This window comes from Lissotriton vulgaris, chromosome 12, assembly GCF_964263255.1.
Source record: "Lissotriton vulgaris chromosome 12, aLisVul1.2, whole genome shotgun sequence".
NCBI lineage: Eukaryota > Metazoa > Chordata > Amphibia > Caudata > Salamandridae > Lissotriton > Lissotriton vulgaris.
In genome coordinates, this window is record NC_141700.1 from 64054005 (window position 1) to 64070655 (window position 16651).

Here is a 16651-nt window from a genome sequence, read left to right on the forward strand (position 1 = left end):
ATTAGGTCATCTGCGGTCATCAGATGCACACCTGGTGGTGGTGCCCTTGGTCAAGAAAGCCGATTGGGGTGGCAGATGCTTGATAGCCAGTGCAGCCGAAGCATGGAACGGTCTCCCACTACACCTTAGATGCATGGCCAATCTACTGGCCTCCAGGAAGGCATTAAAAACATGGCTTTTTATTTAATTTCCATAATAGCTCCACCTCCTAGTCCCGGCAGGACTTCACACAGCCAAGGACACCTTCGGGTAACAGTCAGCGCTTTATAAATGTCAATCACAAGGAAGTGAGGGCCAACAGGAGGCAGAGACACTCTAGAAAACCAGCAATCACAGGCAGCAAGTCCTGGCCTCGTGGAGCAGCTCTCAGCAGTGCCCACTGCACCCCTGAGCCCCCAGCATCACTGGTACTCACCCACTGGAGGAAGTGCTGGGTAACGTTCTCCTCATGCCCGTGCTGGAGGGGTTCAGGTCATAGGCCAGGTGCCCCTGCAGCTCCCCCAGGGAGAAGTTGGGCCCGCCGCCGGTCACGACAGGCGCTGCGAACAAAAGGACATGTGTCATGAGGTGACGGGTCACAAAGAATAGACAAAGTGAACAACAGGTAATGAGGGGGGCACTGGGGGGGGAAGGGACTCTGAGCAGGCAATTGGAAGCTACAGGGGGCACCGGAGGATTGGTATGGGAGGGCCCTGCCAGTCTCCTGGAGGACTTCTATGGGTCCGGCACTTTCAGCCCGGCACTTAGAGCCTCCTCCTTCTTAAGTGCTGCTGGGAGACGCTGCCAGTCTGTGTAAGTGCCAGGCAGCACTGATGCTCCCCAAGCTGTGCTAGTGCATGGGAGGCGATGCCAGTCTGTGCCAGGCAGCACTGATGCTCCCCAAGCCGTGCTAGTGCATGGGAGGCGATGCCAGTCTGTGCAAGTGCCAGGCAGCACTGATGCTCCCCAAGCCGTGCTAGTGCATGGGAAGCGATGCCAGTCTGTGCTAGTGCCAGGCAGCACTGGTCCTTCCTAATCTGTGCTAGTACGCGGCACGCAGAGCGCCAGGCAGCAAAGGTCCTCTCCAGAGAGGCCCTGCCAGTCTGTGTTAGTGCCAGGCAGGAAGAAAGGATCACTCTGTTTGTGACAATGTCAGGAAGTGATGAACCCCAGCATGTGTGAGTGTCAGACAGGAAGAGGGGCTCTGTCAGTATGTGCTGGTGGCAGACAGGAAGAGGGGCTCTGTCAGTGTGTGCTGGTGTCAGACAGGAAGAGGGGCTCTGTCAGCATGTGCTGGTGGCAGACAGGAAGAGGGGCTCTGTCAGTGTGTGCTGGTGTCAGGCAGGAAGAGGGTTTCTCTCAGTATGTGCTGGTGTCAGGCAGGAAGAGGGGCTCTGTCAGTGTGTGCTGCTGCCAGGCAGGAAGAGGGACCCTGTCAGTGAGATCTAGGACCAGGCAGGAAGAGGGGTTCTGTCAGTATGTGCTGGTGTCAGGCAGGAAGAGGGGCTCTGTAAGTATGTACTAGTGTCAGACGACAGAAAGAGGGGCTCTGTCAGTGTCTGCTGGCGTCAGGCAGGAAGAGAGGCTCTGTAAGTGTGTGCTGGTGTCAGGCAGGAAGAGGGGCTCTGTAAGTGTGTGCTGGTGTCAGGCAGGAAGAGGGGCTCTGTAAGTGTGTGCTGGTGTCAGGCAGAAAGAGGGGCTCTGTCAGTGTGTGCTGCTGCCAGACAGGAAGAGGGACCCTGTCAGTGAGATCTAGGGCCAGGCAGGAAGAGGGGTTCTGTCAGTATGTGCTGGTGTCAGGCAGGAAGAGGGGCTCTGTAAGTATGTACTAGTGTCAGACGACAGAAAGAGGGGCTCTGTCAGTGTCTGCTGGCGTCAGGCAGGAAGAGAGGCTCTGTAAGTGTGTGCTGGTGTCAGGCAGGAAGAGGGGCTCTGTAAGTGTGTGCTGGTGTCAGGCAGGAAGAGGGGCTCTGTAAGTGTGTGCTGTGTCAGGCAGGAAGAGGGGCTCTGTGCTGGTGTCAGGCAGGAAGAGGGGCTCTGTAAGTGTGTGCTGGTGTCAGGCAGGAAGAGGGGCTCTGTAAGTGTGTGCTGGTGTCAGGCAGGAAGAGGGGCTCTGTAAGTGTGTGCTGGTGTCAGGCAGAAAGAGGGGCTCTGTCAGTGTGTGCTGCTGCCAGACAGGAAGAGGGACCCTGTCAGTGAGATCTAGGGCCAGGCAGGAAGAGGGGTTCTGTCAGTATGTGCTGGTGTCAGGCAGGAAGTGGGGCTCTGTAAGTATGTACTAGTGTCAGACAGAAAGAGGGGCTCTGTCAGTGTCTGCTGGTGTCAGGCAGGAAGAGAGGCTCTGTAAGTGTGTGCTGGTGTCAGGCAGGAAGAGGGGCTCTGTAAGTGTGTGCTGGTGTCAGGCAGGAAGAGGGGCTCTGTAAGTGTGTGTTGGTGTCAGGCAGGAAGAGGGGCTCTGTCAGTGTGTGCTGCTGCCAGACAGGAAGAGGGACCCTGTCAGTGAGAGCTAGGGCCAGGCAGGAAAAGGGGTTCTGTCAGTTTGTGCGGGTGTCAGGCAGGAAGAAGGGCTCTGTCAGTATGTGCTGGTGTCAGGCAGGAAGAAGGGCTCTGTCAGTATGTACTAGTGTCAGACAGAAAGAGGGGCTCTGTCAGTGTGTGCTGGTGTCAGGCAGGAAGAGGGGCTCTGTCAGTGTGTGTTGGTGTCAGGCAGGAAGAGGGTCTATGTTAGTGTGTGCTGCTGCCAGACAGGAAGAGGGGCTCTGTCAGTATGTGCTAGGGCCAGGAAGGAAGAGGGGCGCTGTCAGTATGTGCTGGTGTCAGGCAGGAAGAAGGGCTCTGTCAGTATGTACTAGTGTCAGACAGGAAGAGGGGCTCTGTCAGTATGTGCTGGTGTCAGACAGGAAGAGGGGCCTGTCAGTATGTGCTGGTGCCAGACAGGAAGAGGGGCTCTGTCAGTGGGTGCTAGGGCCAGGCAGGAAGAGGGACTCTGTCAGTATGTGCTGGTGTTAGGCAGGAAGAAGGGCTCTGTCAGCATGTACTAGTGTCAGACAGGAAGAGGGGCTCTGTCAGTATGTGCTGGTGTCAGGCAGGAAGAGGGGCTCTGTCAGTGGGTGCTGGTGCCAGACAGGAAGAGAGACTCTGTCAGTGGGTGCTAGGGCCAGGCAGGAAGAGGGACTCTGTCAGTATGTGCTGGTGTTAGACGGGAAGAGGGGCTCTGTCAGTGGGTGCTGGTGCCAGACAGGAAGAGAGACTCTGTCAGTGGGTGCTAGGGTCAGGCAGGTGGAAGGCCCCTTCTCTGTGCTGCTGTCAGGCAGGTAGAGTGGACTGGGTGACATTAGTCTGCAGCAGGGGCCTTAGAAGGATGTCTCTGTCCTATGAGCTAGTGCTGGAGTCTCAGTGCCTGTCTGTCTGTCTGTCTGTCTGTGCAATAGTCAGGCAGCCACTGCTTGCTGCTGCATGAAGAGAACAAGTATGTGAATATTTGAATGACGTGTTTATCATCTTACATTTTGCTCCCGCGTCAGGCCAGTGATATCCCAGCCAGGAACTGACTGTCCGTCCCCCCTCCCCCCATCTCGGTAGGGACTCTTGTAAACCTACTGGATGAGGAGAAGAGAGAAGTAGAAACAGAGAGGAGAGAGAGAGAGAGAGAGGTGGTCAGAAACGCTCAGATAACTCATCAATTACAAGCCACACCCACTAAAGAGAGCCACGCCCAGGAGGGGGCAGTAGAGAGCATCTGGGGTGGATGAGGGAAGGTGTGGGTGCATAACTAGCACATCGAGGACTGGATTCCAATAGCCGCTTGTAGGGGGAGGGTCTGACTGGCCAGTTGGGCATCTAACATTTCCCTGGTGGGCTGCAAGCGAGGTCGCTACTTTAGTCCGGCATGCGGTGCCACGACCCAGCCTTGAACACCCTTCACCAGTATAGTTTAAAATTTGTGTCGTAATGTCCACTATTTGGACGAGCGTTCACTGCCCTTCCTCCCTCAGTCCAAGGCGGGATTGATTTAGCTGCTTTGGCCATGGCTGATTTTGGTTTTCAGTCCCCACCTCATAGGGTTTAGCCAAATGAGTCAAAAAACTTCACAGGTAAAATTCCCAGCTTCACCCTAGGAGAAGTTTACTTCACTTACTGCAGCTGGATTTCCTGACCAAGTTGAACAGGGCTTTAAGCCGCAGAACTGTATACCATACTTTTATTTATTGTGAAGAAAATGGCTGCCTGCACGCGGGATTCACCCTGAGGAGTCTTGAGAAGTGATACCTTCCCGCTACCACACAGGACCCTCTGACACTCTTTTAAATGCGTGCCAGCTTTGCATCGCATGGAGCTGCCAAGTTTTGTTTAAAAAACAGTTAAGGACAAGGGGGCCTTCAAGGATGGAGATTTTTGTATAAAAGGGAACAGGGAAGACCACAAGCTGACAAGAAACTCATGCGACTCACATCTATTAAGCAAAAATCCCCCAAAAAAGAATTAACAACCTTACCCAACTCCTCTTTCAGAAGGGTCCCTGCACTCCCAGGATGCAACACAACAGTTATAGAATCTAAGGTGCACCTACCACACTTAAGAGGAACAGGAGCTCCACTGAGGAGGAGCTGCAAGGTCTGCCTACATGCAACCTTAGTGGACTATATATGCTGCACTGACTTTCAGGTGTGGATTGGGGGTGTGTAAGGCATATCCTCCTTGTAGCATCAGGTGTGCTTAATGTATGTGACTCCTAAGTGCAATATGTCTGTTATCTTACTTCTATTTTACTTTTTTTTATTTTTGAAGATGTTTAATTAAAAGTATTTTTATTTTGATTAGATTTACATGTTTTTAATATCCAGCCACCCTATTTGCAGTATGAGGTGAGTTGAAAGTGCTTGATTCTTAGTGATGTATTATAATACTCACACATTATAAGCATGCTAATTAATATAAAGTTATAATTAATTAAAATAAATGAAAACAAAATGTTATAATGCATCATAACAAAGTGTTTACATTTTAAATAATCAATAACAATAAAATGTATTAGGAAATTACATTTAAAATTAGAAAACTATTATTAAGTAATTGTTGTAATATTACTTCCATTAAAATACTTAATGTTACTTTAAAAAAAAGTATTTTATATTATTCCCCATGTGGTGGTAGTGTGACTGTTAGTCTTTTTTCCACTGATTTCTATGTGAGTGTGCTGCAGTACCAGTAAATGGCCATGTGTGGTGCTTCACTTACTCCAAGGCTTGATGGAGTAGATTTTTGTTTTTATTTTGTCAGTGGTACTACTTTGGAAGATGTTGTTGTAACGTTTGTGAATTTTAATTGTCTTTCTTATTTGTGGGCGTGCCGTAGTTATTTAATTCCCTCCCTAGACACCTCATTAGGTTTCTCCAAACCACATTCCTTTTAAGTAACAACAGTAGTAAATATTCCCCGTTCTCCACCCACTTCCCCTTGCCCCGCCCACATTTACTACTAAAGTGGAGACCTCTGTGTGCGGAGACCTCCAAACGGGGAGTGCTCCACCCAGCAGGGATAGGGGAGGCAGGATGTGACCTACTGCAGCACTATTTCCCCGCCATAAAATGCCTGTGTGAATTGGCCCCATAATGTTGCAGAACATTAAGCATCAAAAGTGTGCACCCCCATATTTGTAAGGTCCTGGCTACCTAGAAACCCACCTATAACATGACTTTCAGTGAGGTCATCAGCGCCTGGTAGAGACTAATCTTGGTCTTAATAGATGAACTTTGCCCTAGATAATCTGTGCTAAAATCCTGATCAGTGGTTCCGGCCAGCGCGCAGAACCCCAAAGAAGGCTCATCGGCTTGAAGACCCCTCAACCACTCCAAACACTACTACTCACATCTTGTACACCTTAAGAGTAATGCTTATGTGAGGGAAACTGGTTGTGACATCTACAATTGCCCCATTGATCGCTAGATTAAATTCAGCTGATCTGGTAAAGTATTTGGGTGTCCCCTTCCTTCCTCTCTGTGGCAACCTCTCGTGATGCTTTGCGCTCAGGAGAGAGGATTACTGCCATAGTATGAATGCTTAGCACGCTGTGTTGGAACTACTCTGTACGCGCAAAAAACGAAGAGTGATCTGTGTGAAATGGGCCATCAAACTAACCAAACTCCAGATGGAACTGTGCTCAGGCAGGGGAGGTGGAACAGTCTGATCTGGGAGGTGGAACAGTCTGATCTGGGAGGAGGAACAGTCTGATCTGGGAGGTTGAACAGTCTGATCTGGGAGGTGGCAGGACCAGTGTGCCCGGTCTTGAAGATGCTGTGACATAATTGGTTCCCAACAAGATAGTAGTCGAGGGGTCATTGTGGAGCAAGCGGGTTGGAGTTTGTTTTTTTATTCATTAAGCTTAAATGGCTGATAGCGGGAAAGGATGGTGGATCCGTTTTGCACTTCAAGCCAAGTCTGTAATGCTCCCCATGCAAGGCCTTTGAAGCGATAACTACAGAGACCCAGTGGTTTCTGTAATTGTAGCATCTTTACTTCCAGGCGCCCTGGGATGTGATCCAACTCAGGGTTGGTGCCATCAGGTAAGGGCATGAAAAGTGATTTCCGATGTCTATGAAGTTGGATGAAGTCGTGCCAACTTCCTCGGCTTTGCCGCAGGCCACAGTAGTTTCACTTCCCTCACCGCCCTAAAGTCAGATGTCCCACCCAACATGAACAAATTGATGCTGCGTCATCTGAGTGGCAGCAGGGAAAACCATTAGTACTGCTTGGCAACATCATCTGGCAGCAGGGAAAACCACTGCTGGTCCCAATTCACATTTTAAGACTTGATGCATATTTGTTGCCACCCATCAGGTTTACTTTTTGGGAAAATAGGCCAGTGAGTCTAACTACTCAGTCCAGTAAACCTGTTACCAGAGTTTACTAAAGGGGTGCCCTTGGCGGGTTTCTCATTCATAAGTTTGTGGAGACTCTCTAACTCGTAGGTTTGAGGATGTTCTCCACATTTTTATAGGCTTCTTTCTAACAATGGGAAATTATTTCTTTAAAGGGAATATATTGTATCTTCCTGAATTGGACAGTATTGGCCACAACCCTATATTGTATGGGGTGCAGGTGAAGGGGTTTACCATGGAGAAAAAAATCCCTCTATAGAATAACAATTTTTTTACATTACTTTTTGAACATTTGCGCCATGTTTACTTCAACGCATTGTCTGCATTTGGGAAATGTGTTGCTCTGTACTTCATGGACCATAAGTAAGCCTGGAGATGTGTGACTTGCAAAGATGTCCATGGTGCACAATGTAGGCATACGTTTCTGAACCATAGATGCATTAATTGTCAATGAATCTATCCCAGATTGAATATAGTGATTATTGGCTTGCGTGGCGCGGTTTAAGAGATGGTGGTCTGAGATACTCACTCCGTGACACCTGGATAAGTTCTGTCACGCTGAAGACACCGGACGTCATGAAGCTCTCCTGGAAATCCGTCGTCTCTGAAAGAGAAAGAGTTACATGAGTGAGTCGCGAGTTCCTTAGAGAAGGAAACTGAGAGATACAAGTATGGAGTTCGGACTTTCAAATCCTCAGATGACCTCACAAAAACATGGTGTGTACGTTCCAGTAATAGCCTGTCAGATTTTAAGAGCCACTTCATCAAAGCTTTGTCTCCAGAACATCTTAATATGGGGAGGGCAGATGGCCAACAGATGTCTTAAATTAGCTTTGATCTCTATGCACCTTGAACAACAAGATTTTATTATTCTCACGTGTATAGATGGATAGGAGCGCAGTAAAACAAGTGCTTGATTTGTAAAATGATAAGTACCAAGTCCAAAAGTTTTGCTCAGAAGCCCACATCACCGGTGCGATTGAATAACAGGGTGCTGAATTTAAAGGTTGCGTAGTCTTGATTCCACCTCACGCCTCGTTGATCCACCACCAGACACTCCCTGCCACTTTGTCGTACTCTTGCAGGTTATTTTTCATCCCTGCTTTCTCCCTTTGTCACTGTTTTCCATATTTTTCTTACTCCTTCTTTCTCCTGTCTGGGTTTTTTTCTCTTTTGCTCAGGGTCAAAATCTGATGAAGGAAACAGGTGTTGGCCCCTGATAATGAGTGCATGTATTGTAATTGTATTATCATTGCATTTATATAGCGCTTACTACCCCTGACGAGGCGTCGAAGTGCTTTTTCGACGAGTAGCACGCTACTTCGGGACCCATAGAGGATTAGTATTGAATTAGTATCGTGAAACATGCAAGTACATTTTAAGTGGTGGATAGGTTAGTCAGTTATTTGGATTTGGAATGATAGCAGAAGGATAGAGGAGGACAAAGGTTTGCATTTATATAGCACTTGTTGACGCACACTATTCAGGAAGCCTACAAAGGATTAGTGGTGAATTAATATGGTGAAATATTAAGTAATTTCAGTGGTGGATATTAGTCAGTTATTTGGAGTGAGAAGGATAGCGGAGGGATAAAAGGGGAAGAAAGATTTGCATTCATATAGCACTTGTTACCCCTGATGGGTGTTGAGGTGCTTTTCTGGCGAGTAGCACGCCACGTTACAGTTTCAAGATGGTGGGCAGGACTACTATTTGTGTGTAATCAATGGAAGCCTGCACATCAAATTACTAGCCAACTGCTCCTCAGATTATTTCCCAGAGATTGTCAGATTTAGCCTCTAATGCTATGAACATTTTTGTATAACTTAATAATCAAAGGATATTTACTATGAGTAGTAAGATGTTACATTTTTAACCAGAATGGAGGTTTTTAACCCAATCTTGTCTGTATTAACTGTATAAGACTCAAATTTACAAATATGTTAACAGGCCTAGACAATTTTGTTCTCTGAATGTCTAAAAACCTTATCAAGATTATTGATTAAAAAAATGACCTTCGTTTTGCAGTTCAGATATCTATCACCCGAGGTTCAACGATCGACAAAGATCCACCTTGGGGCTTATCCTGATATTGATGGGATTTGGAGTTTTCGAAGATCTCTAATAGTATTTTCTATATTTACTATAATTCCTATTAAAGATACCGTTTGATAATACCTGAAAAGTTGGCCTCATAAACCGCTCTCAGTAAACAGATTGATGAGTCCAGACCCACCTTTGCCGCTCTCCATTAGGTCATCTTACCTCTTTCCAACTTGGCCAACTAGGGGATTCACAAGTTTAGACTGTACCATATTCGAGCGGAGTCGTAGGTCGTGAATATGCCTATGGTGCTTAACTCAGTTTTCTGCGCGAACACAGGAAGTAGAATTAAAGGTTGAGTGGTAAACAATGCACCCCTTGCAATTTTCCCCGAATACATTTCAGAAGTTCAAAGCAGCCAAAATTTACTATGGCAAAAAAAAGTACTTGGTACAATCCGATGCATGCATAGCTTGGCATGCACCGATTCCACAAGTAATAACCCATTATTCTTGGCAGGACTTAGACTTGCACCAGGTAAAAACCTCACCCCATGGGAAGGGTATTTTCTTGTGTGGTAAGTACCCCACCCCATTTAGGCCGATTTGTAATTGGGTCCTAGTTGTTCGGCTGTTCTCGACTCTCATATCACCCCTCCTCTCTAGATACCACTGGCACTGGACGGTTGGGTTATTTGAAATTACCTTGGGTAAACAGAGGGGCGGGCCTGAAACAGGTATTATGTGTCCTATTGTGGTAAACTCTGGACACATTAACCTGTTAGCTGATTCTTCCCCACATCAAATATGATGATATATACCTATGTGGCATCGATTGAAAGTGCCACTATGGTTTATGCGTTGGGCCGAACTGGTCATTTAACCCTTCAGACATTCGGCAAGGCCGGGTGAGAGTGAGCGGAGGAACAGCCAGAGCCTGTGGAGGACTCATTTTGAGGACTCAGAGCCTTTAGAAAGACCGTCCAGTTCCCAGGGTTCAATTCAGAGCCACTAGAATTATGTGATTCTGCAGCTGCTGTGTTTTTCGCATAATTATGGATTTGCCACATTTGCCACATAATCCACCATCTTCTGGATAATTTGCATATTTTAACACAAACAAATAGTTTGTTGCTCAAACGGATCAAAAGTTACTAAAAATGTGGCAACGCTTCTTGCAGTGCAATGGAAGGCACTTCGCAAAGGTTTACTGTTCACCTTTCGGTCACATATCGCTGTATTTGGGTGGTAAGCTAGTACCAATGCGGTGAAACCTTTGTCCAGACAGTGTTAAAATGTGTTCAAGTGACACAACAATGTAGTGATACTATCATAAAATGTGCCGCATTATACTGCATAATTTGCATTTTCTTGCCGCATAATTTAGTAAACCCTGCTGTATAATGTGGTCCTCCCATGCCGCATTATTCCAGAGGTCCTGGGTGTATTGCAGCAGACACAGAGAAAGTATAGCAAAAGAAAGAAAAAACAAAAGAAGAAATAGAGAAAAGAAGAGGGAGAGAGGCTTGGGTATTTTTCTGCCCTGGCTGCTTTTGAATCCAACCTGGTTTATTTTATAATTATCGCACCCAGGTAGAAATGTTCCACGTGCAATAATTATCTGTAAACACAAATTCCTCTTTTTAAACGGGAATTAACATGAAGAAAATATACGTGTCTCGGTATTTACTGGGCGACTGTCGCCCCAATAAATGGAACCTGCTGGAATGAGTTTGGGCTTTGGACTTTACTGCTCCTGGTAATTATAAACAGGTGCTTGCACAGGCCTCATAAAAACGGGTTTTCGTAATCGAGGTCCGTCTGAGAAAAATTGTGGTATGACTTTATTGCGGAAATAAATCAATATTTGAAGAAAGGGGAATGTTATACTAAATGAATACCAACATATCAAAACATTGAAAAAATATGTCTCAGCTGCTCACTTGGATGAATAGAATCAGAACCAAAATTATGTGCAAGACCCCCCAAAGCAATTTATGTCCAAGACCCCAACACTATTATGTGAAGACCCACAACACAATTATTTGAAGACCAGCAACACAATTATGGGTAAGGCCCACAACACAATTTATGTGCAAGACCCCCCAACCGGTTATGTGAAGACCCCCCAACACAATTATGCGAAGACCGCCCAGCACAATTATGTGAAGACCCGCAACACCATTATTTGAAGACCCGCAACACAATTATGTGAAGACCCGCAACACAATTATGTGAAGACCCGCAACACAATTATGTGAAGACACCCAACACAATTATGTGAAGACCCGCAATACAATTAGGTGAAGACCCTCCAACACAATTATGTGAAAACCCGCAACACAATTATGTGAAGACCCGCAACATAATTATGCGAAGACCCGCAACACAATTATGTGCAAGACCCGCAACACAATTATGTGAAGACCCGCAACACAATTATGTGCAAGACCCCCCAACACAAATATGTGCAAGACCCCAACACAATTATGTGAAAACCCGCAACACAATTATGTGAAGACCCGCAACACAATTATGCGAAGACCCGCAACACAATTATGCGAAGACCCGCAACACAATTATGTGCAAGACCCGCAACACAATTATGTGAAGACCCGCAACACAATTATGTGAAGACCCGCAACACAATTATGTGCAAGACCCCCCAACACAAATATGTGCAAGACCCCAACACAATTATGTGCAAGACCCCAACACAATTATGGAGAATACCCACAACACCGCCGTCAAGCACCTGACAATCCTAGCCATCCTTGGGGACCAGCGCTCCGACCCAGGCCTGCCTTCCACCAAACCCTACATTGCAATGGTCATATCTTAAGAGTCACCGGTGACAGCGTTTTACCCACAAAAACAACCTTCTCGCCCCCCCAACTGGGTAATATCTTATAAATACTCATCTTTATTTAGCACAAATGAATGCTACCAGTACAGCACGACTTGTCAGCAAAAAACTGTAAAAACAGCTAAATGACCCGCTAACAACAAAGAAAACTGCAAAAAATCAAAACGCAAGAAAACGAGGGCTATGTCCACTCACCACCAAATAGAGAAGACGCGGTGGGTGCAGAGCCGGGACCACCGCTCTATTCCAAACCGAGGTCAGATCCCATAAGCGCTTTCTGCACTTCCGGTGGATGCCGGCTGTGCTACGGAAGCGATCAGTGTAATGGGCAGCACTGGAGCATAAAACAAAACTGAAGCGACATAGTTTCTTTGTAGGCGCGATACGCCACGCCAAATCTGGTTTTACCCGTCCAGGAAGCGCTCTTTCATAGGATTAGGCTGTACTGTCACTTGTTTGTGAAGTTGGCCTGATATGTGATGTCCACTATTCTAGTGGGCACCCTGTATCAGTCCAAAAACCCTTATGGTGATGGCTGTAAAGTCAACCTTATAGACCAGCTATCCTAGTGGTAGCATGGACAAAGCAGTCTCAGGCTAATACTTCAGAGAGCATGTGAAGCCAGCTGTTTTACCAATAATAACCCCTTGAATACCAAATGAAAGGACACCACACAAGGTGTATATCAAATATATATGTATTTATTACTAACACAACCCCTCTGCACTCTTTATGAGGTCAGAGTTCGAGATACAGTACAAGTTACTCAATAAGCATACTATAAGTTGCACAAATACAATTCAGCCCTAGGGGCCTCACGAACCATATACTAAGTAAGTGGTATAAGAACCACTTCAAGACAAGTGAATAGGCCTAGGGCCTAGGGAATCGCTGGGGCTACACTGAGTAACCAAAGGTTAGGAAGCAGGAGCCCTACAAGATGCATGTGCAGTGTCTTTACACACACGCAAGTTCTCATAGACTTAGAATGGGAACGTAAAAGTTAGAAACTAGCTGATTTCGAACACTTCCGGAGTGACTATGGGAAAACCCAGTTAAAGTAGGACACTTGGATAGTTAATACCCACGGGAGCACCAGATTACTCGAGTTACCTCACCCAGGGAAGCCGGGTGCATAGGTGTGAAGTTGTGTCGGGTTTCGTCGTCGAATCCTATGGAGAGCTGCAAGAAGATGCTGCAGGCGACCAGGAGGAAGATGTCTGGGTGTATCCAAGGGTGGATCGAGGAAGTGAAGAACCTGAAAGCAGAGGGGACAGAGTCTGGGTCACTAGCCAGTGACCAGGAAGGAACCAGGAGATGTCGAGCTGCAAACAGGTGAAGAAGTGAAGCTTGTCTTTGCAGCCACGTGGAGCAGGAGGCGTCGACGACAACCAGGAGCTGGATACTGACTGTCCCACAAAGGCTCTCGCTGTTGGCGGTGTCGGCTTCCAGATCGGAGTCAACAAGCCTTGGCAAAGGCAACCCATGCAGGATGTGAAAATCGGCTTCTTGTACAGACCTGCAAGGTCTGTGGGGCTTCCCGTTTACAGGGAATCAGGAGCAAGCCCAGAGCAACCAGGCAAGCAGTGTTGTTTCAAAATGGTGTCTTCAAGATGGCACTAGCCAACGGGCTAGCAACAGCAAAGACGCATCGAGGAGAAATGCAAGAGCGGGCACTCGTGGAGTGTGGAGGGCTGAGCTTTGGTGCACTTACGGCTCGGCATTGGGGCTTCTCAATCCCCAATGCACAACTTCGAGGACGCCTCAGAAGCTGCACAGTTTAGCAAAGAGCAAAATGGCCAGGTGTCTGGTCCCACATCTCTCGTGTCCGCCACGGATCTCAGCTTTGCTGGAGGTGTGGGCCGGGGTCCAAGAAGTCTGGAAGTCCAGTCCTGTGAAGCAGGGTCGTCGGAATCCTTCAGGAGCGTCAACAAAGCAAACTGGCAATTCGCTAGGTGGTGCCTGCTTGCACAGGGTGGTCACTCCTTAGACCACAAGGGAGATTCTTCAGTCTTCTAGTTGCAGTAGAATGTCGAAGGTCCAGAGTTTTGTTTCAAGTTTCAGTTCAGGATAATCTAAAGTCTCTAGACTCAGCTCCGAGCTTTACACTAATCAAAGGGCCTGGATTACCTGCTAAGTCCCTCCCGTGGGTGGAACCTGGGAAGGGGGTGGTTACACCCCTTTCCCTTTGTCCAGTTTCACACCAGAGCTGGGGCTGGAGTGCCCCAGCAACTGGTTTGAACCGGGCAATGCATGGAGCACCTTGTGAGTCCCAGGCAGTGTCTCATTTTATTCAACCCAGCCTGCCCCAATACACTATAGCCTATCTGGGGAGGTGCTAGTACCTCCCAAGGCAGGTAACCTATTGTCCAGGCCTCCCTCGTTGGAAGGGCTCCCAGCTGCAGGAGGTCAGACTTGTGTCTGTGGCAGCAGCATCCATTTTGTGATGCTGAGGCTCTGTTCAACTTTAACTGGGTAAAGCTACATGTCTTCTCCCTCTAGAAGGGTGGAATGCTACCCCCGCCACCAGGACTGGCGGGGAGGGGGGGGGGGTGGTAGTATTCCAAAGCATATGACACCTTACACGACATGTTTTGATAAAGCCAAACCAAAGTTAGCATTAACCGCAAGGTTTATAATGCACTTAAGAGTATATGATATGACTATATCATAGAACAGCTATAAGGACATGGTTCCGAAAGCTGCAGACAGGCTCAGCTCATGCTAGAGCACCCTCTCACATAAAACCAAGCACTCTGCCTCCAGGATTGTCAAGGCCTGCCATAGGAGTGACTTATAGGTATATATGTGTCTATATGTAATGGTAGGTATAGGGATACTATACCTAAGCAAGGGGTGATTACACGACCTTGCCCCAGCTGAGTGATCAGCCAGTTGTGTCAATGTGGATGGCCAGAAAGGGGTGGCATAATACATACTGCAGCTCCTGGTAGGCCTTGGATGCACCTATGCCCTGGGTACCTATGGTACACTATACAGGGGCTCACAAAGGTGACCCAATACCCAATTAGGTATGTACCTAAAGTACATGGTATGAATTTAGAGAGAGAACAGCTGGGCTGTGGGTCTGATTAGCAGGCCCACAGCCACACTAAAGTCGAGAAACCAGTATATCAGAGCAAAAAGTGGGGGTGACCATAGGAAGCAGACCCTACTCTCCTATAACTTGTAGTTCCTGTTCACCTCTTTTAGTACAAACTAAGTACCTTTAATTTGGTGTGCATTCTGAATATCGACCCAGAATATCGATGGGACACAATTTAGCGGACAACATATAAACAAAAAATATCAACAGGTAAATCTGTCTAGATTTTCTATATCAAACTCCACATATATGTATCAATGAGATACATATATCTTCAAGGGACGCAGGTGTGGAACTAGGAATATTAAATCCATACTTCCCTATATGCACGTATCTTTCGATATTTCATCCCTCAATATGCTGTCATCGAAATTCTTCTACCACGATATTCCAATGGTTGATATTCAGTAGTACAATCGAGTAATTTTAGGGTAGCGTCTTAAACAGAGATATCAGGCATCCTTAGTTAGTGATGATTAATAACTAGGTAGATTAGTGGCGCCTTGGGGCTCATCTACACTGACTCTGTACTCGGATGTGGAGCCAAACGTCTCTACTAAGCTCTTAATTTCAGTAATTGTCCTAATGGAATTCTGTGGGTTAACAGATACATAATTGACAAACACAGAGATCAAGGTAGCCTGATAATTACTAGTGTATAGAACAGCATTTCCCATTAGCAATTCTGAACACATAAATGATCTCTAATGTAAAGCACATAATGGAGGCTTCTAGTTCCGGGCCCGCCTCCATTGTACGGACTGCTAAGGTGAAGCAAATAGTAGACGTTTGCGTTTCTTCAGGCCGCGTTGTCTCAGCATTGCTAGTGGCTGAGCAGTGCTTTGGTGTTGGGTCCCTTGGCATGGAACTGGCAAAAAACACACCACATATCATTATCAAATAAATGTGTGCTCCCTGCAAAAGAGTGCTTGCTTTGCTTTGCAGCACGCCACACAACGTTAGACCTTGGTGTAAACATGACAGAGTGATCCTATTGAGGGCAGGGTGGACCTGTTTCACGTGTCTCGATGTATTGACAATGTCTTGCAAACTAATTAACTGTTGCCAATTTTTGGAAGTCATGTTTCTAACCATTCTACATCATTTTGTGGGTTGAGCTTGTTTAGGTTTCGTTTTTTTGTCATTTGTGGTTGTTCAGCATTCTTGGCTCACCACTGGCAAAAAACCTGCGGTCAAAGGGGAATATGAATTCTCTTCAAGGGTTTCTACTGCTCACAAAATTGGCGAGCTGTCCATAGTTGCGAGTGAAGCTGGGTGATACGGTATATGCTCTGTGTCTAAAGGGAGCTTGTAGTACCTTTGCTCAGGCTGTATCTGCTTTGTGTGTGGCTGAACGCTACGCATGAGATCTTTCTGCTGTACCTGTTCTGTGCGTGATGTAAGCCTGCACAACCTCCTCTGTGTATGAGGGATGCCTGTCCGTCTGATGATTCTGCTGTACTTGCTCCGTGTGTGAGAGACGATGCGTGACTGATGGTTCAGTTGGACCTGCTCAGTGTGTGACAGAACACCGCACGTCTGTAGGTTCTGCTGTACTGGCTCTCTGTATCAGGTAAACCTGCACGACTGATGGTTCTGTTGTACCTGTTCTTTGCATGTACTGCTCTCCGTGCAATAGAAATCTGAGCGACTGATGGTTCTGCTGTACCTGCTCTGTGTGTGAGGGAAGCCTGCGTGTCATAGTTCAGCTGCACCTGCTCTGTGTGAGAGAAGCCTGCGCGTCACATAGATCGCTGTACCTGCTCTGTGTGAGAGGGAAGCC

General features: G+C 47.0%; 1 protein-coding gene across 6 annotated transcripts in view; it reads right to left on the minus strand.

Annotated features, from left to right (window-relative positions):
• The window catches only part of NFIC (nuclear factor I C), a 407618-nt gene that overhangs the window by 71412 nt on the left and 319555 nt on the right, over positions 1-16651 (minus strand). For 3 of the 6 annotated variants that reach the window (XM_086947137.1, XM_086947139.1, XM_086947136.1), the window contains exons 4-6: positions 7387-7461; positions 3486-3578; positions 416-539 (exon numbers count right to left, since the gene is read on the minus strand). In XM_086947137.1, the coding sequence (XP_086803263.1) occupies positions 416-539; positions 3486-3578; positions 7387-7461 (292 nt within the window). The remainder of the gene's footprint in view (positions 1-415; positions 540-3485; positions 3579-7386; positions 7462-16651) is intronic. The other 3 variants (XM_086947141.1, XM_086947138.1, XM_086947140.1) reach the window with 1 other exon arrangement.